General features: G+C 58.7%; 1 protein-coding gene across 1 annotated transcript; it reads left to right on the forward strand.

Moving 5' to 3' along the window:
- Window positions 1-26,771, forward strand: BDKRB2 (bradykinin receptor B2). Its single transcript, XM_080678688.1, has 4 exons — window positions 1-94; window positions 20,637-20,753; window positions 24,244-25,329; window positions 25,671-26,771. The coding sequence occupies exons 2-4, from the start codon at window positions 20,680-20,682 to the stop codon at window positions 25,963-25,965; spliced, it is 1,455 nt and encodes a 484-aa protein (XP_080534814.1). The 5' UTR covers window positions 1-94; window positions 20,637-20,679; the 3' UTR covers window positions 25,966-26,771.

Consider the following 26,771-nt stretch of genomic DNA (forward strand, 5'->3'; position numbering starts at 1 on the left):
GCTCCTCTCCAAGAGGAGGGGACATCGGGCAGCCCTGCCCGACGCCGACAAGGCAGCGACCGCCCGAGGTGCACCACAGCTCCCGCTGGACAAGGTGGGTGCCCGCCAGGCGCCGTCCCGCCGCCGCGCCTCTGCTGGGAGGACAGGCAGCCCTAGCCCAGAGGGAAGGGAAGGGTGGGCGTCTCAGGGGCTGAGTGTGGGGCAAGCTCCCTTCCTGCCCCGTCCGGTCCGGACAAGTGACGAGAAGGGCTCCTCGCCAGAGGAGTCGGCTTTGCTTTGGGCTTGCCTTCTTCCTGAATCGGGGCAACAGGCGGCACGTGTGTGCTTGTGTGTGCGCGCGCGTGTGAGCCGTGTGGGGCAGCCTCGACTGATTTTTACACTCGGGGGCGCCTTGGACAGAGAGCTTCAGTCCAGGAGGTGCAGCAGGGGTGGGGTGGCTCTTCGCTCAGGACTCTGCCGCTGCTCACTGGCCCTGTGTGGCCTGGGACGCACTGCTTACCCCCTCTGAGCCTCGGTTTCCCTGTGTGCAGAGCCCGCTGCTGGCACGCTGCCCGGGCGGCGGGGTGTGATCTGGGAGGAGGAAGGGAGTTTGTAAAAGTTGGCTGATGTGCACTGAGGTGGTGATTTTAACGTTCTCGCCTCTCCCTACCCCCAACCCCCTCCCGGTGCAAGACAGAGGGACGGAGAACACGGGCTTTGCATCCAGCCTGGGGGGAGTCCCAGCTCTGTCTCCATCCCCTGCCTGACACTTCTGACCACATTTCTCCCCGTGTCTTGAGCCATAAAGATGGCCTGGCAGGGTGACTGCGAAGACAGAAATGGGCTCCTGCCGACCAAGTGCCACATGCGTATGGAGTCGGCAAGAGCACACCGACTCAGGCTCGATTCCAGCCAAGGGCACATGCGTGGCAGTGGTTAGTAGAACTGCTGGGGGCAGGTAGCGTCACGGGCCTGGGCCGGTGGACAATGGGCAGGCGTTGCTCTCGGGGCAGGTTAGGATGTGCCTCCCTGAGTCACAGGCCGCCTGGCTCCTGCAACCACGGGAAACGCCAGCTCTGGCCCAAGTGTGGGGCAGTGGGGCCCAGGGCCAGCCCCACCTCTTACCTCCTTCTCTGAGGACTCCAGGGACACTGCCCCTTCTCTGGGGAAGCACCCTCTTGTCTGTCTGGGTCCTGGCAGCGGTGGGGGGATGGGCGCCTCCTGTGAGCGGAGCCCCACAAGCTGGAAGAGGAGTTTGCTGTCTTCCTCCTGCTCGGGCAGGAGTCAGGCAGGTGGGGAATGGCCAGGAGAAAGGGGTTTGGAGAACAGTGAAAACTAGAAGCCCCCACGCTGACTCCACAGGCAGGACCCCAGGGTCTCCACTCAGCTCCGCCCTGAACCCACAAAACACCGCGGTCTCCTGCTCTTGCGGACGAGATGAGGCAGCTGAGTCTCAGGCGAGGGCATAACCTAGTGTCTGGGGAAACAGCTCGACTCCTCTGGGACTCAGATTCTGTCGCTTATACACAGGGGAAGGTGCAGGTGATTGAGTGTGGGTGGTGAGATGAAGGGCTGGGGATTCTGGAGGTGCTGGCTGATGAGACCGAGCAGGGGGGACAGCTATGCCACGTGGTCTCTGCGAACACACTGTGTCCGAATAGAAGTTCAGAGGGGTCTGAGGGGGATGCTAAGGGCTGCCGCTCTCACCTGGACTGTCTCATGGTCGGGGAGGAGCCTACCTGGGGTGGGGCGGAGGGCGTACAGATCCACCGGGGGACTCTGGCTTCCAGAATGAAAGCAGAGACCTTGTCTGTCCGTTCACAGCTGTCTCCTCAGCACTAAGAACTGTGCATACCAATACTGGTTCTGTCAGTATTGCTGAATGACTGGATGGATGATGGATGGATGGATGGATGGATGGATGGATGGATGGATGGATGGATGAGTGGATGCAGGGATGGATAAATTGATGGATGGATGGATGAGTTGATGCAGGGATGGATAAATTGATGGATGGATGAATAGATGGATGGATGGATGGATGGATGGATGGATGGATGGATGCAGGGATGCAGGGATGGATAAATGGATGGATGGATGGATGGATAAATGGATGGATGGATAGATAAATGGATGATGGATGGATGGATGGATGCAGGGATGGATAAATGGATGGATGGATGGATGGATAAATGGATGGATGGATGGATGGATGGATGGATGGATATATGGCTGGACAGATGGCTGGCTGGATGGGTGGACAGATAGATAAATGAACATTGGTCACAGAGAAGCCATGAAGAGCACATGAAGTGTATCACTACGTGAAAGAAGCCAGACTGAAAAAGCTACATGCTGTGGGATTCCACTATATGACGCTCCGGGAAAGGCAAAACCACAGAAACAGTACAAATGGCAGTGGCTGCCAGAGCTGGGAGTGGGAGGGGCGAAGAGGTGGAGCACAGAGGCTGGTTAGGGCAGCGAAACTACCGTGTGATGCTACAGCGGTGGATACATGTCTTTATACATTTGTCCAAACCCACCGACGGTACAGCACCAAGAGCAAACCCCAGTGCCAACTGTGGACTTTGGGTGATGATGGCATGTAAGTGTAGGTTCCTTGATTCTAATAAACGTACCACTCGTGCGGGGGGCTGGAGGTATATGGGAAATCTCTGTCGAGGTATTTCCCCGGACTCTGAGCAGGGCTCAGTTTTTCTGTGAACCTAAAACTGCTGTGAAAAATAAATTCTACTTAAGAAAAAAGAGAAACACGGACAGAGCAGGCCTGCGTGCTGCTTTGAGGAGTCAGAGGCGCTTGGAGTGTCTCAGGGCTATGAGTCAAACGATGGGAACTTACCAAGACTTGATCCCCAAGTGCATCGCTTCCAATGCCACCCAGTCCAGGCATGCCCGGACCCCTGAGGAGCCATCTCCGCGTGCATGCTCCCACAGATGGAGAGCTCACTACTTTACAGGCAGCTCACTGTGTCTTGGGACAGTTGTCCTGTTAAAAAGTTCTTTAGCCCTAGCCGGTTTGGCTCAGTGGATAGACCACAGGCCTGTGGACTAAAAGGTCCCGGGTTCGATTCCAGCCAAGGGCACATGCCCAGGTTGTGGGCTCCATCCCCCTCCCCTAGTAGGGGGGCGTGCAGGAAGCAGCCAATTAGTGATTCTCTCTCATCATTGATGTTTTTATCTCTCTATCTCTCTCTCTTCCTCCCTGAAATCAATGAAAAAAAAAAAATACACACACACACACATACACACACACACAATAGAGGCCCAGTGTACCAATTCGTGCACCAGTGGGGTCCCTCAGTCTGACCTGTGGGATTGGGCCAAAACCAGGTCTCTGACATCCCCCGAGGGGTTCCGGATTGTGAGAGGGCGCAGGCCAGGCCCAAGTACCCCACCGGTGCACGATTGGGCCAGGGAGGGACGCGAGAGGTTGGCCAGCCGGGGAGGGACGGTGAGAGGGCTCCAGGGTGTGTCTGGCCCATCTTGCTCAATCCTGATTGGCCAGACCCCAGCAGTAAGCTAACCAACTGTTCAGAGTGTCTGCCCCTTGGTGGTCATCACAGCGAGCAGTTGAGTGGCCTTAGCATATCATTAGTATATTATACTTTGATTGGCTGAATGGATGACCAGATGACCGGGCACTTAGAATATTAGGCTTTTATTATATAGGATATAAAAAAAGTTCTTTAGACTGAATCTAAACTCCTCTTTCACAGAACAATGGTCCACTTTCTGTTTCTTGGAGTTGGACTGATAATTCTAGTCTTTATTGGTCCTCTCTGAGCTCAATATCTAAAACTCTTTCATCAAAACACGCTTTCCAGAACAAACCCAAGGAGTCAGGCCTGTCTTTGGCTCTGTCATCAAAGTGGGATCTTAATGATTCTGGAGGCCAGAAAAATGTGAGCCCTCCCCCGAAAAAACATCACAGCACAAAGCAGGCTGGAATAACACAGGCTCTGGGCTCCAATTCTGACCGTTCATTGGCTCAGCTTTCCCACCTGCACAGGGGCTCACCCTCCCTATCTCTGAGGCCAGGTGGAGGTTAGCTCAGATGGGGCCGGTGCAGAGGAAGCAGCGGCCAGGCTCACTGCAGGTGCACACCTAGCAGACGGGTGGCCTACAGGGTCAGGAAAAGAGCCCGGGACTATCAGAGGTGTTGTCTTTGCCCCGCAGGGGGGTCACTGCCGCTTGGGGGTTCCCGGGGCCGTGCATCCATGAGCGGTGCCAGCAGGAGCCCAGACACACTTCTCTGCAGGCTCAAACTTCCCTCCTTCCCACCCCCAGTGCCTTGGGCCTCTCTGACCTCTCTGGCCAGTGGGGTGCTGTGAGATGGGGCGCAGAGACCTGGCTTCCAGACCCCAACCCAAACCCACAAGCTACGGGAGCGACCACTGGCAAGTCACTTGGCTTCTCTGAGCCTCAGGGGCCCACCTCTGAGCACCAGCGGAGTCTGTCAGGACATCCCGTGGGTGCTGTGCTCTGTAGCGTGCGGGGCCCCGGTGCAACCCCGTGGCTTCTGTGTGTGTTTTGGTGCTGCTTTGTACCCATGACACCACGTCCCCTCTTCTTTCATGCGGGGTCCCCTAGTGAGCATGCTCCAGGGCGGTGTGGCCTGATGGGGAAAGACAGGTCATTTCCAAACTGTGTCGTGCCCCGGAGTCACCTGGAGGTCAGTCCCCCACGCAGACGCCAGGCCCTCCCCTGGCGCCCTGACTTGGAGGTCTGGGTGCCCAAAGACTTGCTAACATGTCCAGGGATTTCGAAGCAGGGGGCCTCCGTCCACTCTTTGAGGCCAGCCGCCTTAGCAAAGGGCTTTCTGAGGGGAGCAAACTTGAGAGCAACTCAGACCCTGCCTCTGCCCTGGACCGAATGCCACCCTCCCTGATCCTTCCTCTTAGTCCCCACTGCCAAGCGATTTGGGGTCCCCAAGTCCTGGCACAGACATTCCATCACTGCCCCCCCCCCCACCCCAGCTCGTCTCAGGACTGACAGACACCCTCTCCCTGAGAACACAGGCCCTCGGAGCTCCCAGCCCAGCTCCAGCGGAGATGCGCTTGGGTCTCAAGGTTCTGAGAAGCATCCATTGTGTCCTGCCTCCCCCATCCAACTGGAAGTCCCTCCGGGGAAGACTGAGCCCAGCCCAGAGCGTGGCTGCCCGCTGCGCACCTCGAACACGCCTGCCGGGGTGACTCCTACCCTGCACGCCGAGGCTCTCCGGCTTTTCTCAGAAGCATCTGAGATCGCACTTTCCAGCCAAACGCAAACTTATGCCCATCAAATAATTCGAGAAAAAGACGTGTTACAGAAAAAAATTAGTGTGATCAATGGAACCAGTTGGATTCTAAGGTATGGCTAACAAATGGGTTGTAATGTGACTATGAAGGTTAATAACTGTTTAGAAAGGATAGTTAAAATAGAAAAGACATAATAAATTAGGTAATAACCTGAAACTAAAACTTCTCAGTATTGTAATTAAATCTGAAAGTGGGAAGGAGGAGGCTGGCAGGAAGGAAAAGTGTGCTAAAGATTTATCTTACCCAGAAAAAATAGCTATTTTTCTACTGTTGATGCTACTAGGTAGATAAAAGTTTTAACACGTTTGTTAAAATTTGAACGATAACCCTTAGAAGAGAAGGTTTACATTTATGATAAACTAGAGGCTCGGTGCATGAAAATTCATGCACTGGAGGGGGGGGTCCCTTAGCCTGGCTTGCCCCTGCTCACAGTCTAGGAGACCTCAGGGGTGGGAGGTGACCCGGTGATCAGGGAAGGCGATGACCCCATCACACCTCTGCTGCTGCCACTGCCAGCAGCTCAAGCCTTGGCCCGCCCTGGGCAACTGCCACCTGAGGCTTGCCTTCACCTCAGGCATCAGCTAGGCAGCTGACATCCAAGGCTTGCCTGCGCCTCGGGCCGGCCCTGGGCAGCTGGGGGGCTGAGGGTGGGTCCAGCCGCACCGTGTGCCTGACACCCCCCAGGTGGGGATGAAAGGACTGGGGGACTCTGGTGGGGCTGAGGAGACTGGGTGCTATGGGCACCACCATCTTTGTGATGGCATGATGGTCAATTTGCATATTCCCTCTTTATTAGATAGGATTAATTACTTTGTACTTCATAAGGAATATACATGCTAAGGAAAATATAAAACCTCAATAAATTCCAAATGTAAAATTCTTACAGGCTGCATTATCTGACATTACTATAGAAAATATCAAACATAGAAACTAAACATCACAAACCACTTGAAAATTTTAGAAAACACTCTTCCTCACAACTCTTCCATCAGAGATCATCAAAACTGAAATTGTAGATATTTAAGAAATGATTGACTATGAGAATGCTACAAATCAAATTCATGGTAGGCAGCCAAAGCTGTGCTCATAGGACAACTCATAGCATTCATTTATTATTATCATCATCATCATCATTAAACAACAACGATGGCCAATAAATAAATAAAATTTTCAATTTAAAAAGCTAAATAATAGACAAAAACAGTAGAAAAGAGAATAAAAGAAAAAAGAGGTAGAAGAAAGAAGAGTGATGACAAAACAAAATGATTAATTAGAAAAAAAGCATTAGTATCAGTAGTCCATCTAAGGAAAAACCAAGAGCTGGCTCTCTGATGCTAGGGGAGGAGAAGGGAGTACCAGAAAGCCATGTGTGCTGTGCAGAGAACTACAATCATATGCTGGACAGAGAGCTCTGTGCAGCCACTTTACTTGATGGTCAAGTGCCCCGGGCAGCCACAATTGAGCCCAGCATCCCAGCCTTTTCATGGGCATGCTGTCGGGGCAGGCTCTGCCTGGCTGGGGGTTTCCATCAGCCCCAGAAAGGTCTCCTTTCCTCCTGGCCCCAATTTCCTGGGGGTGCCCTGTGTCCCTGAGCAGAAGATGCCTCAGCTACATAAAGGTGGGTAGCACAGAGCTAACACTCCTGCCCAGGCCACGGCCCATGCCTGGGGCTCCACCCTCTCTGCTGCCTCCTGCACATGCAGGGCTCAGTCGGAGTCCATGGGCCAACACGCTCACAGATGTGCTACGTAGTTAGCCACCGGTGTTTTTAAAAGAGTCAATATTTAAAAATGGAAACACTTCCAGTAAAAATTCAGATTCCCAGCTTCTCTAAAAACGCAGGCAGGTCTGGCCAGGCTGACCTTGAACCTCCCACCTGGTCACACGCAGCCCTGTAGGTGAGCCCTTGGTCCTCCAGGAGCCCAGAGTGCCTGCCCCTCACAGGCCCAGCATCTGCTCTCACTTCCAAGCCACCACCTGGACCAGGCCTGTGGGCATTTGCATTTGAGACCCTGCTTTGCACCTGCAGACCTTGAGAGGCGTGTGCCCGAGGAAGGGCCACCGAGGAAGAACCGAGCCGGTCACAACTGGCAGAAAGAACTTCCTTGGAGCAAATGTATAAGGGCTTACCCAACACACACCCACTCCTCATGCGCTCACCGGAAAGAAAATCCCGCAGCAGGGAAGGGAAAGGCAGCGCCCCCCGCACAGCCGACTCCAGGGGTCAGTCTATAAAATGGGCTGCAGATACCTTAAAGACGGAACAGCTCCAGGCCTAGAGCAGGGACATCAGCAGTGCACCTGAAACCGGGAGGGCGGGCCGGACTCTCCTGAAAAAAGAAAGGAAAAGCCAGCATGAAACAGGACAAACTGAACGGCCAAAGATGTTGAGCACACAGGCTCTCTGATGCCTCTGGGCCTCCGTGCATGCTGTTCCATGCCCCCAGGGCTTTTCCTCACTCTCCTCCAGCTCCTTTACCTGCCTTACGCTCGCTCGTCCTTCAAGCTGTAGCTAGGACTTGAAGGTGGAGCTAGGACTCCTGAGGGTGCTCAGGCCGGTGCGGAGACCAGCCTTGCTGCTGCGGAGAGAGCAGGAGGGGCTGGGGCTGGAGATGCTGCTGGGAGCCTGAGCTAACTGCCCTTTTAGGAAGCCTTTTGCGCCCTTTCCGGCGGGGTTAGGTCCCTCCTTGGTGCCCCCACACGGCCTGTGGCGCCTCAGTGAGAGCACTAGCCATGCTGTGCTGTGGTCGTCCGTGTGTCTGTCTCTCCTGCCAGCCTGCGAGCCCCCTCGGAGGCGAAGGCCTCACCTTATCCACCCAGCCATTCCCAGCCCGCAGCGCAGGGTCTGTATGTACACCTCCCACTGGTCCTGTTTCTCTGGAGAGCCCTGACTCACACACACATGCACACATACCATACACACATGCAGACACAGCACACATGTATATATATAAAAGCCTGATATGCAAATTGTCCCCTTGGGAGTTTGACCAGGAGACCGGGAGTTCGATTGCTCGCTATGATGTGCGCCGACCACCGGCGGGGGGCGGCACAGAACGAAGGAAGGCCCCTGCCGGCAGCTGGAAGGCCCCGATGGGCCCTGATTGCCAGCCAGGCCTAGGGACCCTACCCATGCACAGATTTCATGCACCGGGCCTCTAGTGTGTGTATATATATATACACAAATACACACACACACACACACACACACACATACTGCCTCTCTGCAGCCTGCATGTCCCCATGGCCAGCTTGCGTCACATCTAGAACGTCCACGTCTGAATTGTCTTTGTGGGCAGGTTTTGAGTTCTTCCTCCTGAAGGACCAGGGAAAGCGAGGGTGGGTCCAAATGGGGGAGGGGGTGCAGTGGGGTGGACCGGGCCAGGGACTGCCCAGTGCACACGGAATTCTAGCTCAGCCTCACCTCTGGGCAGCTGTGCCACCCAAAACTGCTCAAGTACCCTCTGACCAACCGGCTAGGCAAGGCGGGGTTCCCATGTGAGAGCCGAGGAAATTGGCTCCAGGGTGAGACAGGGAGTTGGAGGCTGAGCTGGGCTGGGACCTGGGCTGGGTCTTCCCAGGAGGACACTGCACCTGCCCGACAGGTAAAGGTGTAGCTAGGACTCCTGAGCTGCTCAGGCCGGTGCGGAGACCAGCCTTGCTGCTGCAGAGAGAGCAGGAGGGGCTGGGGCTGGAGATGCTGCTGGGAGCCTGAGCTAACTGCCCGACTGGACGCCTTGTGTGCCCTCGGCAACGTGTTTAAATATAAGATAAACATCAGACACTGGGACATTCCTTGCAAGCGGCCTGGGGATTTTTCCAAGAGCCTGTTTGGACTGTGGTGGCTGAGGGCCTGGGGTCACCCGGGGCAGTCACTCCACAGAACAGTTTGTGGATTTGGGGAGCGTGGAGGCGACCGTTAATCCTGAGGCAGGGAAGGGATCTGAGGGCTAGCGAGATCCTGGGAGCCGGGGAGAGGGGTGTCTCGCGGGGTCCTGGCCACCCCCTGCAAGCTGGCAATAATGCTCCCTGTCCTACAGGTGGGGAGACCTCAGGGAGGTGCCCCTCAAAGTCACATGGTTAACAAATGGCAGAGCTGGGATCTGAACGGCCCCCGTGTGATGGATACCCGGGCTCTTTTGTTACGCAGCAGGCCTGACGGGGTGGCCAGGGAGGCGGCTGAATAAGCCAGAGGTGGGGGGGCGGGGGGGGAGGGGAAAGTGGCAGGCAAAATACCAAGGAGGAAACACCAGCCGGCTTCGGAGTTTCTGCAGCAGCGGAGACTTCAGACCCCAACAGGGGCACCGGCAGGCTCAGCAGAGAAACAGGGGTGGCCCTGAGTGGCCCTTCGTGAGTGGGGGCAACAGAAAGCTGATCCCAGGGGAAAGGGCTCAAACCTGTCATCTCTGCAACCATCAGGAAAAACCTCTCAGGGACCTAAGCCAGGCCACGGAGGGTTTGCTTCTGCCCCTTCCGTGGTTTCACTGGGACCCCCACCGGTTATTCAGCTCGAACCCTGGAACCAGGCGTGGCTTCTGCAGCCCGGCGGGAACCCTCCCCTCCCCCAGCTCCCTCTGCTTCCCCCCCCCCCCCCCACTGAGTCCACCTGCGTAGGGCAGGGCCCGGGTGGTCCAGTAAAACAGAGAACCATTGAAGAGATATTCATAAATACTTGAACGTTTCCCCTGAAATGAAAACAGGATTGTGCAAATATTTACCGGTTTTTCATGTAAGCCAGTCCTTTCCTGGAGCGGGAGTTGGCTGATGATCTTTCTTACATAAACTAGCCCATATTTCATGCCCCGTTCTTAAAAAATCGGAGAAAACACTTGGCTTATTTGCACATTTTTATTACAAAAGTAATACATGTTCTTTTTTTTTTTTTAATATATTTTATTGATTTTTTACAGAGAGGAAGGGAGAGGGATAGAGAGTTAGAAACATCGATCAGCTGCCTCCTGCACACCCCCCACTGGGGATGTGCCCGCAACCAGGTACATGCCCTTGACCAGAATCGAACCTGGGACCCTTCAGTCCGCAGGCTGACGCTCTATCCACTGAGCCAAACCGGTTTTGGCAATACGTGTTCTTCATAGAAAAATTGGAGGCCACTGCAAAGAATTAAAAAAAAACACACACACAACGAAAAGCCCCAGCCTCCCAGGCTCGAGGCGACCGGCGAGAGCAATCGTCGGGCGTGTTGCCTTCCGGAGTTTTCCCTGCCGCGTCCTCCATGCAGTGTCGTGCCCGGCTTTTTTTCACTTGACGCGGTACCAGAAGTGTTCTCTGTGGGTTTTTTTTTTTTTTTTTTTTTTTGGCGAATTCTTTGGAGCATCATTTCCCACATAGGCAACTAGTTCCCTGGCTCGGAACATTCCGGGCTTTCTTGTTTTCCTCCCCTACGAGATGCTAAGAGTTCTCCGCATTTCCCTGTCCCGTGGATTCTCTTCGGAAATACCCGCCAAAAAGGAAGTGGCGGGTGTTTTTGTTGTTTTTTTGTTTTGTTTTGTTTTGTTTTTGAGGTCCTTGATTTGCTTCACCGGATTATCCAGAAATTGAATTTTCTGGAGACAGTCTTGGGGGGGGCACTCCACCCTCCCCCGTCCGACCCTCTTCAGAGAGGACGTCTGGCAGCCACCGCTGGCTCCACGGTCCGTTCTGGCCCGTAGCGCTTGCTGACCAGATGGTTTTCCTGTTGCCTGGGCCCCGGGGGCTCTGGCAGGAACCGGGCCGGGCAGCCAGAGGCTGGAGCCCGGAGCGGGCGTCTCATGGGCCACAGGCTCCTGCTGATTGTCATGATCCCTGACGTGGATCGGCACCTGCGGACCATCTACCCATTTCACCGCTGGGAAACCGAGGCTCCGAGAGGTGAGGGGCCCTTTCCCAGCTCCCTGCTTCCAGCAGAGCCCGTGGAAAGGTGAGCAGCTTGGCACGGCCCCTGCCTGGCACTGAGTCACGGCGGGCCAAGTGGGCACGTCCGAGGCTTTTGTTTCTGGTCCCCAAACTGGAAGGCAGGAGCTTACTAAGCCCGAGCATGTCAGTCCTCCTCCACCCCCGCTCAGGAAGCAGAACCCCACCCGCCTTCGCACAGAAACCATCACCCCGGGCCCTGCACCCCCAGGCGGGTCCGCGAAGGCCTCAGAGCCCTGGGCCCGCGGGGGGCAGCGGGGTCCTCTGCAGGGCACAGCTCTCTCCTGCCCCAGCCGGAGGAAGGCAGCGGAGTGGGGAGGGGGGACGCGGTCGCTCTGTCATGCGGGTGGGCTGAGGCCGACCCTGAGCTGCACAGCGGGCCGGCCTGCTGGCTCAGGGACCTTCGGAACTTCACTTTCCAACCTGAAAAGGGAGGGGTCACGCCTGGTAACCCTCGTGCAGTGCTGCCCGGGTCTGTGGGTCTCCTGACAGGCAGTTGGCATCTCCGGTACCTTTGCATCAGATGAACTCAATATTTGTGTCTCGAACCAGGAAGGCTGAGGGGTGAGGGGGGCAGCCACATAGAGGCCTAGGGCTTAAATCCGGAGGATTTGGGGAATCTTGGTCCAAATTCACCAAAAACAGCCCAGACTCCACTGGAACACTTCCAGTGACGGGGAGCTCACTGCTGCAAAGCGCACGGCGATCCAGCGGCCATGCAATGGGCAGCTACGCTGGGCCGGGCCGGGTCCTCAGAAGAGCAAGGACCTCGCCGGTGCCCGAGGGACCAACACTGTGGCACCCGGGGTGGGAGTAGAGAAAAGAAACAGTGTGTGTGTGTGTGTGTGTGTGTGTGTGTGTGTCTGTGTGTGTCTGGTGTCCATGTGTCTGTGTATGTGTCTGTGTGTGCGTCTGTGTGTGCGTCTGTGTGTCTGCGTCTGTGTGTGTATCTGTGTGTCTGTGTCTGGTGTCTGTGTGTGTCTGTGTGAATGTGTGTGTGTGCATGTGTCTGTATGTGTCTCTGTGTGTTTGTGTGTGTGTGTGTCTGTGTATGTGTCTGTGTGTGTCTCTGTGTGTCTGGTGTCCGTGTGTCTATGTATGTGTCTCTGTGTGTCTGTGTGTGTGCCTCTGTGTGTCTGGTGTCCGCGTGTCTGTGTATGTGTCTGTGTGTGTATCTGTGTGTCTGGAGTCCGTGTGTCTGTGTATGTGTCTGTGTGTGTATCTGTGTGTCTGGTGTCTGTGTCTCTGTGTGTCTGCGTCTGTGTGTGTGTCTGTGTGTCTGTGTCTCTGTGTGTCTATGAGTGTGTCTTTGTGTGTATGTCTGTGTGTCTGTGTATCTGTGTGTGTCTGTATTTGTGTATGTGTTTGTGTGTGTATCTGTGTGTGTCTGTGTCTGTGTGTTTGTGCTTGGGGTGATCACACGGGTCCCCATTTAGGAGTCTGTGACCTTGGATGAATCGCTTTCTGACCCCTGGTCTGTACAATAGACATAACAGTCCCAGGAAAGACAGTTGCCTCCCCCTCCCTCCCTCCCGGCCCCTCCCTCCCGGCATCTCCCCTTCCTTCACAGAAAAGGTTAACTCCCTTTGCCCAGCGGCCAAGGCGCCTGCCCCAGCCACCCAGCCGGACAAAGCCAGCCAGGGCCCGCCTTGCGGGGCTCCCGGTCCAGGCGTGATGTGGGCCCCTGTGCTGGGACTCGGGGCCACCCTGCAGCCTCCGCTTCTCCAGTCCTGGAGAGTCCGGCCCGTCCCTGGTCAGGTCAGCTCTGAGAAACACGCCCCCCGCCCCCCTTCCTGGAAAAGGTAGAGCGTGGGCAGAACTGAGAGCTCTGGAATCTGAAGGATGACTCCCTGGATCCCAACCAGCTCCACCTTCCGCGGCAGAGCTGGGCAGAGGGCCGTGGCCACGGGGCTGCTTTGACTTGACTGTGGCTTTGACTCAGGCAGGCCTGACCGGGTGGGGCCGGGACCTGGGATCCTTGGAGCTTTCGGGGCACAGGGCAGGGAGGCTGAGCCACTCCCAGTGAAGGGGAACGTGCTAAGACTCATTCCGTCCATCTTAAGAGTCTTTGGGTGCCAGTGAGAGAGGACATGAACCCCGGGAAACACAGCAGGCCAATCCCATTGCTTCTGCTCGCATGCTTCTCGGGACGGGGAGCTCGCTGCTCCCCCATGCAGCGTATTTTCTCTCTGGGGACCTGCTTGTGCAAAGGTCTCCAGAATCAGCTGTTACAACTGCTCATTCTCCCTGTGAAGGCCCAGAGATGTCAAGGCGTTTATCCGGGTCCCGCCTGGAACTCAGTGATGGAGGCAGGCCTGGCACCCGGGGCTCTAAAGCTCAGACAATACTCCTTCCACCTCTTAGCTAGAGAGTCTCGGACGAAGGAGGGATCTCTGCTGGCGGAGAGGTCAGGGAAGGCTTCTCAGAGGAGGTGACGGTAGAGATGGCCCTTAAAAGACGGCACTAGGATGTGGCTTGATGCCCCAGTTCGTTGTGTCCAGGCCGCCACGTCTGTGTTCTTTCCTGCTCTGCCTCACAGTGAGCATGGCAAAGGGAATATACACGAATTGGATGGATGGATGGATGGATGGATGGATGGATGGATGCATGGATGGATGCATGGATGGATGGATGCATGCATGCATGGATGGATGGATGGATGGATGGATAGATGGATGGATGGATAGATGGATGGATGGATGGATGGATGGATGGATGGATAGATGGATGGATGGATGGATGAATAGATGGATGGATGGATGGATGGATGGATGGATGGATGAATAGATGGATGGATGGATGGATGGATGGATGGATGGATGGATGGATAGATGGATGGATGGATGGATGGATGAATAGATGGATGGATGGATGGATGGATGGATGAATAGATGGATGGATGGATGGATGGATGGATGGATGGATGAATAGATGGATGGATGGATGGATGGATAGATGGATGGATGGATGGATGGATGGATGGATGGATGGATAGATGGATGGATGGATGGATGAATAGATGGATGGATGGATGGATGGATGGATGGGCAGGAAGGCCACCCCCACAGGCGAACAGGCAGCGGTTAGAGGTCCCTTTAAAGCCGAGGGCATCTTGTGAGGAGTCTTAGGTCCAAATATTTCTGGCCCCGCGGCTTGTTTTGCTCTGCAGCTGGCTCAGAGTCTCCGTTTATTGTGTCTTCCCGTGTTTTGTAAACCAGGCTGGGTGACAGGAGGTCACAGCACACACTTGCGTGTGGCCCAGAAGCAGGGCCAGCCGCCAGCTTGGCGGAGGCCCCTGGCCGGCTGCCCTCTCCTCCCACCCCAGCAGGGCCCGTGCCTCCCCCGGCCCCCGGCTCTCCAGGGAGCTGGGGCGTCTGCAGCTGGGATGCACGCTGTCAGCACGTCCAGGCCTGCGGGGCCCAGCGACCTCTTGTCTGGAAAGCACTCGCGCCGGACCCGTGGCTTTGGCTTTTGCTCCCTTGCAAGAACATTTTTTGTTGTTGGTGGTGGTTTTTTGTTTGTTTTTGCTATTTTTATTGATTTCAGAGAGGAAGGGAGAGGGAGAGAGAGAGAAACATCAATGATGAGAATCATTGATCGGCTGCCTCCTGCATGCCCCCTGCTGGGGATCGAGCCCACAACCCAGGCATGTGCCCTGACCAGACCAGGAATCGAACCATCACCTCCTGGTTCCTAGATCGACGCTCAACCACGGAGCAATGCCGGCTGGGCACAAGAATGTCTACATCCCCCTCCTTATAAATTATTTACTTGCTCAGGACAGAAATCCTGGGGGGTGCAGGAAAGCGGGAAGAGGACATCTTTGCCATCCATCCAAGGCAGCGGCTTTGAGGGTTTCAGTGATGCCCACCTCGGCCTGGCATGGGCGGCGGGCATGGGGCTTGGGGTGTAACCATGTTTACAGCCAGATGCTAGCACACGGCTCTGTCTTCTGCACGGGATGGGGGCAGGTGTAGGATGATTAAAAAAAAAAAAAAAGTAGGGAGTCTGGGTACCAGGATTCCAGGTCCTGGGCTCAAGGTAGGGCTTTGCCACGCACTGGCCGTGTCCTGGGAGAATGGCCACCTCTCTGGGCCTCGGTGTCCAAGTCTATGAGGGAACTGATGCTAGTGTCCAGAGCTTCCCACGTGGCTACCCAGGGTCCTGGCAGGGTGACCAGGGACAGCGCTCAGGCGAGAGGAAGAGGACAGTGCATGGAACAGGAACCCCACCCTTCCCTTACGACGGCCCCTCGAGCTCGGCCCTCAGCCACTCCAGGCCTGCAAGTGCCCCCCGACCCCAGTCACCTCTGACCTGGACCAGAGCCGACTAACCACTGTGCTACATCGGCCAGGGCAGAACTCTGGGAGATTTTAATATGTTTAAATGCTCTTTAGTGTGGTCACGTTATCTTTTAAACCCAAAGGGGAGACGTTGTTGTTTTTTTTAAGGGGAAGGAGTGGTGTCAGGATGTCAGATAAAGTTGCTCATTCATTAAAACTACAGAACCCAATGCCGGGACAAGACATAAAACACACTGAACAGAGTAGCCTATCCGCAATGAACAGGGACGAGCTACCGAGGACGAGGGGCCCGGGGTATTGAGGGGAGCAGGTCGGGGAGGCTGCGCTGACCTCTGCTGGAGAAAGCAGGCGAGTGAGGGTCTCTGCCCGGAGGCCCCCCGGAGCCCCCTTGCAAATGTTTCCAACACCCCAGGCTCCTGGTGTCCAAATGCTGGAGGGCCCACGCGTGTGTGAGGTGGAACGGAGCCCAAGCTCTCGGTTCCGGGACCCGAGCTCACGTCCCAGGACCCGACGCCCCTCCCCAGGCAGCTCAGGTCTGTTTGCAGAGCCAGGGACCCCGGGGAGCTGCACGGAGGCCGCACTCCCCCTGCTGAGTCTGATCCGGGCCTGGGCCCCTCCCTGCCCCACCCGGACTCGCTGTGGCCGGAGGGTCACCCTTGTGACCACCCACGGAGAGCATCCTGACTCAAACGTCCTGTGGACCAGGTTTTAGAGCGGCCCCCACGGGCCAATCCCACAGGAAGCCAGGTGGCAGCGAGCCCAGCGGGGCCCCCGCAGGGTCCGAGGGGTGCGGCCTGACCAGGCGCAGCCCTCAGCAGCTCCCCATGGTGGTCCTGCCCCCGCGCACCCACGTAGGCAGGAAAACATTTATTCTGGGGAGGCGTTGGGAAAGGGTCCGGAGCCATGACTCAGGAGACCTCGGTGCTGTCTAGCTCGGGCCTTGACTCCGACGTGCTGGGTGGTCTGAGAGATTTCACTTCTTTATGGAGCAACTGTTTTGTGGTGTTTTGTTGTTTTTTTTTAAGAGATTGAGATGCAGCCCAGCTGGTGTAGCTCAGTGGTTGAGTATGGAATCATGAACCAGGAGGTCACAGTTCAATTCCCAGTTAGGGCACATGCCCAGGTTGCAGGCTTGATTCCCAGTAGGGGGCGTGCAGGAGGCAGCCAGTCAATGAATCTCTCTCATCATTGGTGTTTCTCTCTCTCTCCCTCTCCCTTCCCCTCCGAAATCAATAAAAATATATATTTAAAAGTAAGTAAATTAAGAAATACAATAGCCTATTGTATTTATCGTTGATGATAGACAATGCGATAAAGTCTGGCTAGCTTGGGGGACTAGCCCAGCCAGGGACCTGCTCTCATTGCTGGGAAATCACAGATCCCAGAGAGGGGTTGGGGACCCGCCAGCCCCCTAGGACGTTTTGCTCAGCGGCCTGGTTGGAGGAGGGACTGAATGATTGGGGCTGTTTACCATCCAGCCCCCGACCCCCGCTCTGAGAAGCATCCGGGCTCTGGCAGGCAGCCACTGAGACGGGGCTGGACTGGGCTGCAAGGCGGGGCTCCGTACGCAGCAGACGTGGCCCCTGAGCAGGAGCTGCTTCCTTCTGTGGCGGCCACAGCCCCAGCCCTCGGACGTGGATTCTGGGGAAAGTGGAATAAGCCGCCTCTCCAGCTGCGGAGAATTCACTCCTGACAGCTCCGTGGCCCCATGTTTAGGTGAGCCCGTGAAGGGAAGTATTTTTAAGTGAGTTTCTCGGACAGAATTCCGAGGGAGGTGGTGTACAGTGAGTCAGAGGCTGGGAGTTCCTTCCAAAGCATCGGCTTGAAAAATGAGAGGGAGGACCAGCTGGGGTCACCGCCTCCCCACGCCCACCCCGGCCAGGGCTCCAGCCAGGGGCCTGCCCAGGGGGGATAAAGGGGCTCACTCAGGGTCACACACACAGGCCCCACTCCTGACCACCGTCACCCCCCTGTGCCCATGTACCCGCCACGCCACGCCACGCTCCCCCGCCAAATTCCTTTCAATGCTTCTCTGACACCTGACTTGGTGATCCCAGGATGCATGAGTCAGGGACCCAGCAGGAAAGAGAGGCACAGTGGGTCATGTGGACGGTGTTCACAGAGGGCCTGCTGACAGGTGCAGACAGCGTGCGGGCACCAGAGGGCCCGAGCTGGCAGCCAAGGTCCCACTCTGCCCGCACACCCTCCCACCTGAGGCCTGAGCTCGCAAGAGGTGGCCTCACCAGCCGGACAAGGACCCTGACAGCCAGCCCTGGAGGCCCCAGGGAGGGGGCTGAGAGGCAGCGGCAACCTCCTCACTCTCCTCCCTCCCTCAGCCTCCTGCTGGGGCCCCCACTGGCCAAACCCCAGGGGAAGCCCAGTGGCCCTACAGGGTCTGCAGGGAGCATGGCCTCAGCAGCTCCCACAGAGGTCCTGCCCCGGGACACCCACGCAGGCAGGCGGGCATGTGCACACACGCGCACACACAAACATGCTCACACACACACGCACACACACACGTATGCATGTGCACACCTCCAAACAGACACAGAGAAACCCTAGAATGGCCTCCGCCTTCCCACTTCCCCGGGTCCTCACACCTCCGGCCTCTGGGCAGCTGGGGAACTAAAGGCCTCACCTCTGCTTTGAAAACGGGAGCAATGTTTACAGCCATTAGCAAGCAAGTAGGGGCCAGCTCGGCTGATTCCCCAAATCTGGGGTCCCCCCCCGCCAGGTCCACCCCGTGGGGAGCCCTGGGCTCCTGGCCAGGCGATGCTCGCAGGCCCTGGGGTTCCTGGGCAGCGAGGAGACAGGAGGCCCTGCCAGCAGCTGAGGCCCCTGGGCCAGCGGGGAGCCCCAGGGGGCCCCGGAGGCTTGACTTCCCTCTGCCCCCTGGACCTCAGCACCCAAAACACTCAGTCACTGTCCCTGAGGAGTGAATGACTGCAACACATGACCCCGTGCACTTCCTCTCCTGGGGCAGCCTGGCCCCCCGAAAGGTGACCACCGACCGGCCTCCCTCCCTCCCGGGGCCGTCTCCTCAGGGATCAGGACATGGCTCTCAGGCGTCTGTCCGTTCCCAGGCGTGACCCCGGCCCTGCTGGGGGTTCCCGCCGACGTTAACGAGTGCCCATTGGCTGCGTCCCCTCACTTCCTGCTTACCAACCGGGATTTCTGTTTCTACCGTGCTCCCATTTCCTGAACTGATTTCCACGGCCTTACCTCCTCCTCCCACAGCTGAGCTAGGACAGCTGTGCGCGGTCACAGACCCCCTCGCCGAGGAGGGCTGAAGGGGGGCAGGCAGGTCGGGGTACCCCCATGCACACGCCCATGTACCCACGCACCCAGCTCTGCACCCCGCCCAGCCAGGAGAGCGGTCCCACGGGATCCTGGCGAGAGCCCCAGGTGTGGCCCCGGGAGGGGGTGAAGCCCCACCTCCAGGTTTGCCAGTAGGGGCTCGGGGCAGGCGGCCGCACCTCTCGGCACCCCAGACCTCCTCGGTAGGGCCAGTGTGCAGCGTGCCTCCCTCCCAGGGGTGCGGCCAAACGGGAGGGGCAGAGACAGGATCTGGCCCCGGGAGCCCCACTGGGCAGAAGGGCTTACCTGTGACTGGGACCAGGTGAGGCCCGGCTCAGACCTGAGGCATGTGGTGGCGACAGCCACAGGTTGAACTGTTCCCCTGCACCCACCTCCCTCCTCACACTCTAAGCGCCTCGTTCCCGTCACATTTCCCGTCTAATTCGTCCCCGTCACATCCAGGTGAGCCTGCGCGCATGCCAGGCCCTGCCCTGCGCACGACTCACACCTGCACCTGCCCACCTGCCCACCTGCCCACCTGTCCACCTGCCCACCTGCCCACCTGCCCACCTGCCCACCTGTCCACCTGCCGCACCTGCCCACCTGCCCACCTGTCCACCTGCCCACCTGCCGCACCTGCCCACCTGCCGCACCTGTCCACCTGCCCACCTGCCCACCTGCCCACCTGCCCACCTGCCCACCTGCCGCACCTGCCCACCTGCCCACCTGTCCACCTGCCCACCTGCCCACCTGTCCACCTGCCCACCTGCCCACCTGCCCACCTGCCCACCTGTCCACCTGCCCACCTGTCCACCTGCCCACCTGCCCTCCTGCCCACCTGTCCACCTGCCCACATGTCCACCTGCCCACCTGCCCACATGTCCACCTGCCCACCTGTCCACCTGTCCACCTGCCCACCTGTCCACCTGCCCACCTGCCCACCTGCCCACCTGTCCACCTGCCCACCTGCCCACCTGTCCACCTGCCCACCTGCCCACCTGCCCACCTGCCCACCTGCCGCACCTGCCCACCTGCCCACATGTCCACCTGCCCACCTGCCCACCTGCCCACCTGCCCACCTGCCCACCTGTCCACCTGTCCACCTGCGCAGAGCACCTCACACCCTCAGGGCCAGGTCTGAGCTCCTGATCCCGTGTCTCCACATCAGCCACCCCGTCTCCCCTTCCCAGGAGAGAACAGCCCCTGGGGCGGGGGGGGGGGGGGGAACCGGGGCACCTCCTCCCCCTCATGCCCAGCCCCTCCGTTTCCAACCTGGCACCGGGCATGTCAGTTCCGTCTCTGAACACCCCTGGAAGCCTCCTCCCAGGCCCCACCACCCGGGCCTCAAGGAAGGGCTGCGCCCACTCCCGGGTCTCCCTGCGTCCACGCTGCTCCCCCTCCCACCCCCCGCAATCCCGTCTCCCGGCAGCCATGGGCCCGGCAGCATCCACACCAGCTTCTTCCTGCCAGGGCCTCTGCTGCTGCTCCTCCCGCCCAGACATCCTCCTCCCACCCAGTGCCGCCGCCACCCGTCCACTCCGCCACCCTCGGGTCCCGTAATCACCGCCCGCGCCCCCTGCGGACTGCTCTGGGCCCGTGTTGCGTGCCGTGCCGGGGCCTTTAGATCATGGCACTTGTTTAATGACGATTGAGTAATATCCGCTTCTCCACGAAAAGACAGGCTCCTGGCGAGCAGGCGCTGGGCTTCCTGGTCCCCGCACCCAGCGCGTGGCAGACCTGCTGCGGGGGGGGGCCCCGGCTCCTGCCTCGGGGAGCATGCGTATGTGTTCAGGTCCCCCGCCTGCCACTTACCCTCTTTCTCTTCCAGTCGGCACAGGTGAGGCCTCACTCACGTCCCGCTCGGAGTCCAAATGTTCTCTCCCTGGAAGAGGCCCATTTTCCTGCCTGTCCATGAAGACCTGGTGCCCACCACGGCCTCCTTCAGGTGAGTCAGAGACCCCTCCACTCCCCATTCCCCGGTGGGCGGGGTGCCCCCTGGGGGACGCTCAGGACAGGACAGGGCAGCCCTCCTCTCCTGGACCTCAGGGGAAGCAACAGGTGATGTTAAAGCCAAAGGAACCCCTCCCGGGACTGGGAGGCCGGGGCTCACATCCCCCTGGGCCTGTGGGGTGGGGACAGTGGGCGGCTCTGTGGGGTGAGGGGAGGGGTGTGCAGGAAGAGGACACATTTCTGATGGTCATACGTGAGCTATCCTGGATGGACTTGGACATGAAGACGGTGAAACTGAAGTCAACACCCAGGAGTCCCGAGGAGATGCGCCAGGTTGCCATGGAGATGGGATGTGGCCAGCACCTGGCTGACATCTGGTGGAAGGCCAGGACCCTCTCGAGAGAGGATGTGGGGGAATCTGTCCCGAGTAGAAGCAGCAAAAAAGGAGGGTCAGTCCTGAAGGGGAGGGGGGCCCAGCCTGGCCTCTGGGTCCTGTGGTAGGTGTGGCCTACGAAGGCGATGACAGAGGACCATCTTGGTGGGGGCCTGTGGCTGACTCCCAGGCTACCTTCTGACCGTCCTGCAGTTTCCCCGAGCCCGCCCGGCCAGGGCCCCCCTGCTGCCTGAGGAGCGTCTGTGGAGCGCTCACAAGTAGCCTGTGGGGGGCCCGTCTCTGAGCTGGGCCTGGAGAGCCCACTCCCTGTGGGGCTGCTGAGGAGGGAGGTTCCCGTAGCTGCAGGGATGGGCCACGGCTGGACGGAGGGGCTGTCTCCCGGGGAGCCTGCCTGCTTGCCCAGGGCAGGAATGCAAGGCCCCGGCGACCCTTGTCCCTGCTCCCTGACGTCGGGGCCTCAGCTGGAAGGTTTAACGGCCGGTGTTCCCGGGGTGAGCCAATGCGTCCACGTGTAACCGGACAACCCATGGGTCCATGCTGCCTGCCACTACTCGAGCCAATTCAGCAGAGACAGGGTTGAATCATTCTGAGCGTTTTTCCCAATCCTGCCGGCAGCATGGGAGCAGCAGGTCATCCACAGACGTCTGCTCTGCACTCCCGCCCGCCCGCCCACCCCATAAGCAGCTGCTTCTATTGGGTAGAAGGACAGAGATTCCAGGGGGGAAGGAGGCAAAGGGTGTGCCAAATGGGCAGTTCACAGGGAATGGGGATTTGCAAAGGCCTGTGGGTATGCAAGGGCTGGGGGTCTTCGAAGGACTGGAGGCTCTGGTTTCTGGTTTCCATGAACATAGTCAGCTCCCAGATCGGGAGGACGGGCTGCATGTCCAGGTGAGCTCCCAGGTCCCAGGCTAGCATGCGCCTTCTCTCATCAGAACGAAACAATCGTGGCTCACAGAGCATGGCTGATATTTCTTACCATCACAGCTGGCCCCGGTTTCTATCTCTGCCCCTGTCGCGAGGATGGGTCTCTGGTGCCACGCACTGTCCCACCTCTGCCACCAGGGCTGGGAAGCCAGTCTGAGTCCTGAGCCTTCATGGAGAGAGAAACTGGACGCCCCCTTGAAGGAGGCGTACCAACACATTGTCGGACCATGAAAACCGCAGGGAGAGTCTCTCCAGGGCGCATGTCCGGCCCCATCACTTCCTCAGCCCCCTCTGTAGCCCCCTCGCTCGCCTCTCCCACCTCTAACAGCTAGTCCGCCTTCCAGAGCACGCCAGCGGCTCCCCGCTCTGGCCTCGGCCTGACCTGGCCTCTCTCCTTCCTGTCTCCTTCCTCATTCCCCGACACCCAGCTTCAGAGTCACCTCCAACCTGCTCCCCTGCCCCAGTGCTGTGTCCCATGCCCCTCGTCCCGCCCCTGGGCACTCATCCGATCCCCTCTGGGCTCCTACAGCCGGGGCAGGGCTTGGCTCAGAGAAGACACTCCAGACCAGGGGTCCTCAAACTTTTTAAACAGGGGGCCAGTTCACTGTCCCTCAGGCCGTTGGAGGGCTGGACTATAGTTTAAAAAAAAACTATGAACAAATTCCTATGCGTACTGCGGGCCCAGGACGAGTCGGCTGCTAAGCAGGACAGGCAGCGGCACCTGGCGGGCCGGATAAATGTCCTCAGCGGGCCGCATGTGGCCTGCGGGCCGTAGTTTGAGGACCCCTGCTCCAGACTCATGGAAAGGGGAGGTGCATGATGAGTGTCAACCACAGGTCTCCAGTCCGGGAAGCAGAGGGGCTTTTCCTGGGAATCCCAGGGCCAACCAGCAAGCTCTTTCCCAGGATCTGTTGCTCAATCCCTACAGCTGAGCCTTCCCAGCAATCACTGCCCAGGAAAAGCCCCTCTCCTTCCGCCTTCCCTCCCCACCCCCGGGCAGGAGGCACAGGCCTCTTAGTCCTGCCCTCTGGACTGTGTGTTCAGCTTCCCAGTGGGTCCTCATGCCCACTCTTGCATTCGAATCTTGCCACAGCCGTGCAAGGCGAAGAACACAAACTGGAAGCTCGGGAAGGCCCAGCAATGGGCCCAGGCCACACCGCCAGGGCTGGAACCCACGTCTTTGTAAGCAAACCCAGCGAGCCATTTGCTGAAGGCAGAGATGAATCGGCCTGCACGGCAGCACTTCTAGAGAGCGAGCGGCCCCGAGGCCTGGGTCTTACCCACCGGGGTGCAAAGGGAGCCCTGGGTTCCTGATGCAGTCAGTCATCGGTGCCGGAGCGGGGACCTGCCACGGGGTGCCAGCGTGTGGCAGGGGCCGTTCTAACAGGTTCGCACGGAAAGACAACGGTTCATGTTTGTTGAACCACGCGCGGTGCCTTAGCTTAGCTCCTCACCACAACCCTGAGCGGCAGTCTCATTCCTCCTTTACAAGGTAGATCGTTGTGGTTCAGAGAGCTTAATTCACTTACCCAAGGCTACACAGCTAGTGAAGGAGCCAGGATTTAAACCCGGGAGGGCCGTCTGGCCCCCAACCCCTGCCTTCCCTCTCTGTTTTATAAGCTCCGGTCACTATCAGCGCTGATGGAGGAATGACAACCCGGTGTCCCATCTGCCAGGAGAAATGGTGGGCAGAGGGGCATGGTCTGAGCCAGGCTGGACTCTCCCTGTCTGGCATGATATCAGGTTTCTGTTCTAATAAATTAATTACCTGTGGCCAGACCACGGGAGGCTGAGCGGTGACACGCGATATGGAAGGAATGTGCTCCGGATCCTCCCATCACGGAAGCTCCGTGGAGGCCCGGGTCCAGGCCTCATGATGGTTGGTGCTGGGGATAGCAGCTGGCCCAGGAAACATCCCCTCAGAGCCACAAGACCAGGAACAGGGGCCGTCCATTTAGGCGGGAGCAGAGGCGCCCCCGAGGCCCGGGAGTCAGGTGCCTGAACGGAGTCTGAGCACGGCCGGCTGCAGAGAGGGCTCGCGTTCACCCCTGACTGTGCCTTCCGCCTTCCGAAAGCCGTCCGAGGACTTTCCCTCCTCCTGCATCAACTGTTCCTCCTTCCTCCTGTGGCCTGGAGGTGTAACCGCCCCTCCTCTACTTTCTTCCAGCGCTGACATGCTCAACATCACCTCGCTAGCCCTGCTGCCTGTCAACGACACCCCGGCCCAGGGCGGCGGCTGCGTGCACGAGGAGCTGTGGGGCTGGCTCAACAGCATCCAGGCGCCCTTCCTCTGGGTCCTGTTCGTGCTGGCGCTGCTCGAGAACATCTTCGTGCTCAGCGTCTTCGGCCTGCACAAGAGCCGGTGCACCGTGGCCGAGATCTACCTGAGCAACCTGGCCGTGGCCGACCTGATCCTGGCCTGCGGGCTGCCCTTCTGGGCCGTCACCATCGCCAACAACTTCGACTGGCTCTTCGGGGAGGCCCTGTGCCGCATGGTGAACACCATGGCCTACATGAACCTGTACAGCAGCATCTGCTTCCTCATGCTGGTGAGCATCGACCGCTACCTGGCCCTGGTGAAGACCATGTCCGCCGGCCGGCTGCGTGGCGTGCGCTGGGCCAAACTCTACAGCCTGGTGATCTGGGGGTGCGCGCTGCTCCTGAGCTCCCCGATGCTGGCCTTCCGCACCATGAAGGACTACGGGGACGAGGGCTACAACGTCACGGCCTGCATCATCACCTACCCGTCGCGCACCTGGGAGGTGTTCACCAACATGCTCCTGAACCTGGTGGGCTTTCTCCTGCCGCTGGGCGTCATCTGCTTCTGCACCGTGCAGATCATGCAGGTGCTCCGCAACAACGAGATGCAGAAGTTCAAGGAGATCCAGACGGAGCGGCGGGCCACGGTGCTGGTGCTGGCCGTGCTGCTGCTCTTCGTGGTCTGCTGGCTGCCCTTCCAGATCAGCACCTTCCTGGACACACTGCTGCGCCTGGGCATCCTCTCGGGCTGCTGGGACGAGCACGTGGTGGACGTCTTCACGCAGATCTCCTCCTACGTGGCCTACAGCAACAGCTGCCTCAACCCGCTGGTGTACGCCATCGTGGGCAAGCGCTTCCGCAAGAAGTCCCGGGAGGTGTACCAGCGCCTGTGCCAGCGCGGGGGCTGCGCGGCCCAGCCCAGCCCGACCGAGAGCTCCATGGGCACGCTGCGCACCTCCATCTCCGTGGAGCGGCAGATCCACAAACTGCCACGGTGGGTGGGGAGCAGCCAGTGAGCAGAGGCCGCCAGGGCCGCCGGGCGTGGGGGAGGGTCTTGGACAGTTGCTCCGGGATGTGCCTCGTGCGCGGGGGGGCACCCACCTCTCCGTGAGCCGGGCAGTGGGCCGGTGTCTGCAGACGACAGCAGCAGGGTCCTGGCGGCCCTGCAGGGAGTGCAGCTGTCAGTATGGGCGACCCCACCCACCCGCAGGCCTCGGTGCACACGACGGCATTCCCGTTCTTCCTTGCTGCACCCCTGGGCCCGTCTGCTCCTTCCCAGGAGTGGAGGGGCCTGGGGCCAGGACAGGGGTGACTGAGCTCTCCTCCCTGCCCCAGCGTGACAGCTCGGAGCTCCCGGAGAACCTGTGCCCGGCTGAATTCTTGTCTGGGGTCTCTTTCACCCACTCGGCTAGGACTTCGCAGGAGGATTTCTCAGGTTAGTGAAGGTGGACCTCGGAGAGTCCCTGGTGAGGCCCCGGGAATCAGGGTTTGGTCATGCCCTTGCCCGTGGACAAGGAGGCTTGTGCCCAAGAAGAACCCAATAAGCGCTAACCCAGCGCCTGCCGGGGAGGACAGAGAAAGCGTGGCCTCCGTCTCGGAGGGGCTCACAGGTTCGCGAGGGGACCCCTGAGCACTGGGCCACCGCAGGCTGCTCTGCGACGGGGCCAGGCAGAGCCCGTGTGCAGAGCAGAGCGGATGGGGAGGAGCCTGGCGCCTTGTCCCTGCCTCGGTTTCCTCCTCTGTGACACGAAGTGGTGAGGACGCAAGGAGGAGACCAGCACAGAAGGACTTTGGAAAACAATGGTGCTATGTAAATGTGAGGTGTCCTTACGCACAGAGAGTGGGGTCTGGGGAGGCCAGAACCCGGAGGGCCAGGAGGATCTGAGCCCATAAATCCTGCCCCATCCAGCTGCAGACTTCACAACAAGAAGGGCCAGAAAGATTCCAGCCCCCTCCCAGCCTTGCCCCCCGCCAGCCACCACCCTCTGCCCGGGAAACATGCGCACGTGTAGCTGGAAAAAGGAAATGGAGTGAGAAGGAGCGACCGTTCGGTGTTAGCGTGAAGCTAGGCCACGCACGTATTGCGAGTGGAAGGAAAGGAGACAGTGCTTGGCCATGCGTGGCCCCCGCGCGTCCGTGGGTATGTGGTGGTCGAAGGGGCTCCTGTGAGCAGAGCCGTGTCACAGCCCTGGGCCCCTAATGGACAGTTAGACCACGTGTGGTCCAAGCAGCGGTCATTCTACGGGAGGGAGCCGCCCTGAGGGTCGTGTTGCTACCTCGCTAAAGAACCTCTGTCCCCGCTAAAGAACCTCTGTCCCGGGAAAGCCCCTGAGAGGGGTTCGTTTGTAAAGAGGCGCATTTCACATACAAGGAGAGAGGGGTGGACAGTGTCAACGTGTCTGTCTGTACGCGTAATAAATGGAGGAGTGTTTGCAG

Source organism: Plecotus auritus (assembly GCF_963455305.1).
Source record: "Plecotus auritus genome assembly, chromosome: 1".
Taxonomy (NCBI): Eukaryota; Metazoa; Chordata; class Mammalia; order Chiroptera; family Vespertilionidae; genus Plecotus; species Plecotus auritus.

Bases quoted from the DNA above. Each gene is read 5' to 3' on its own strand.
- BDKRB2 (XM_080678688.1), top strand. From the start codon at position 20,680: ATGTTCTCTCCCTGGAAGAGGCCCATTTTCCTGCCTGTCCATGAAGAC. The intron at 20,754-24,243 runs GTGAGTCAGAGA...ACTTTCTTCCAG, and splicing joins CCCACCACGGCCTCCTTCAG to CGCTGACATGCTCAACATCA. The intron at 25,330-25,670 runs GTGGGTGGGGAG...TCCCTGCCCCAG, and splicing joins CAGATCCACAAACTGCCACG to CGTGACAGCTCGGAGCTCCC.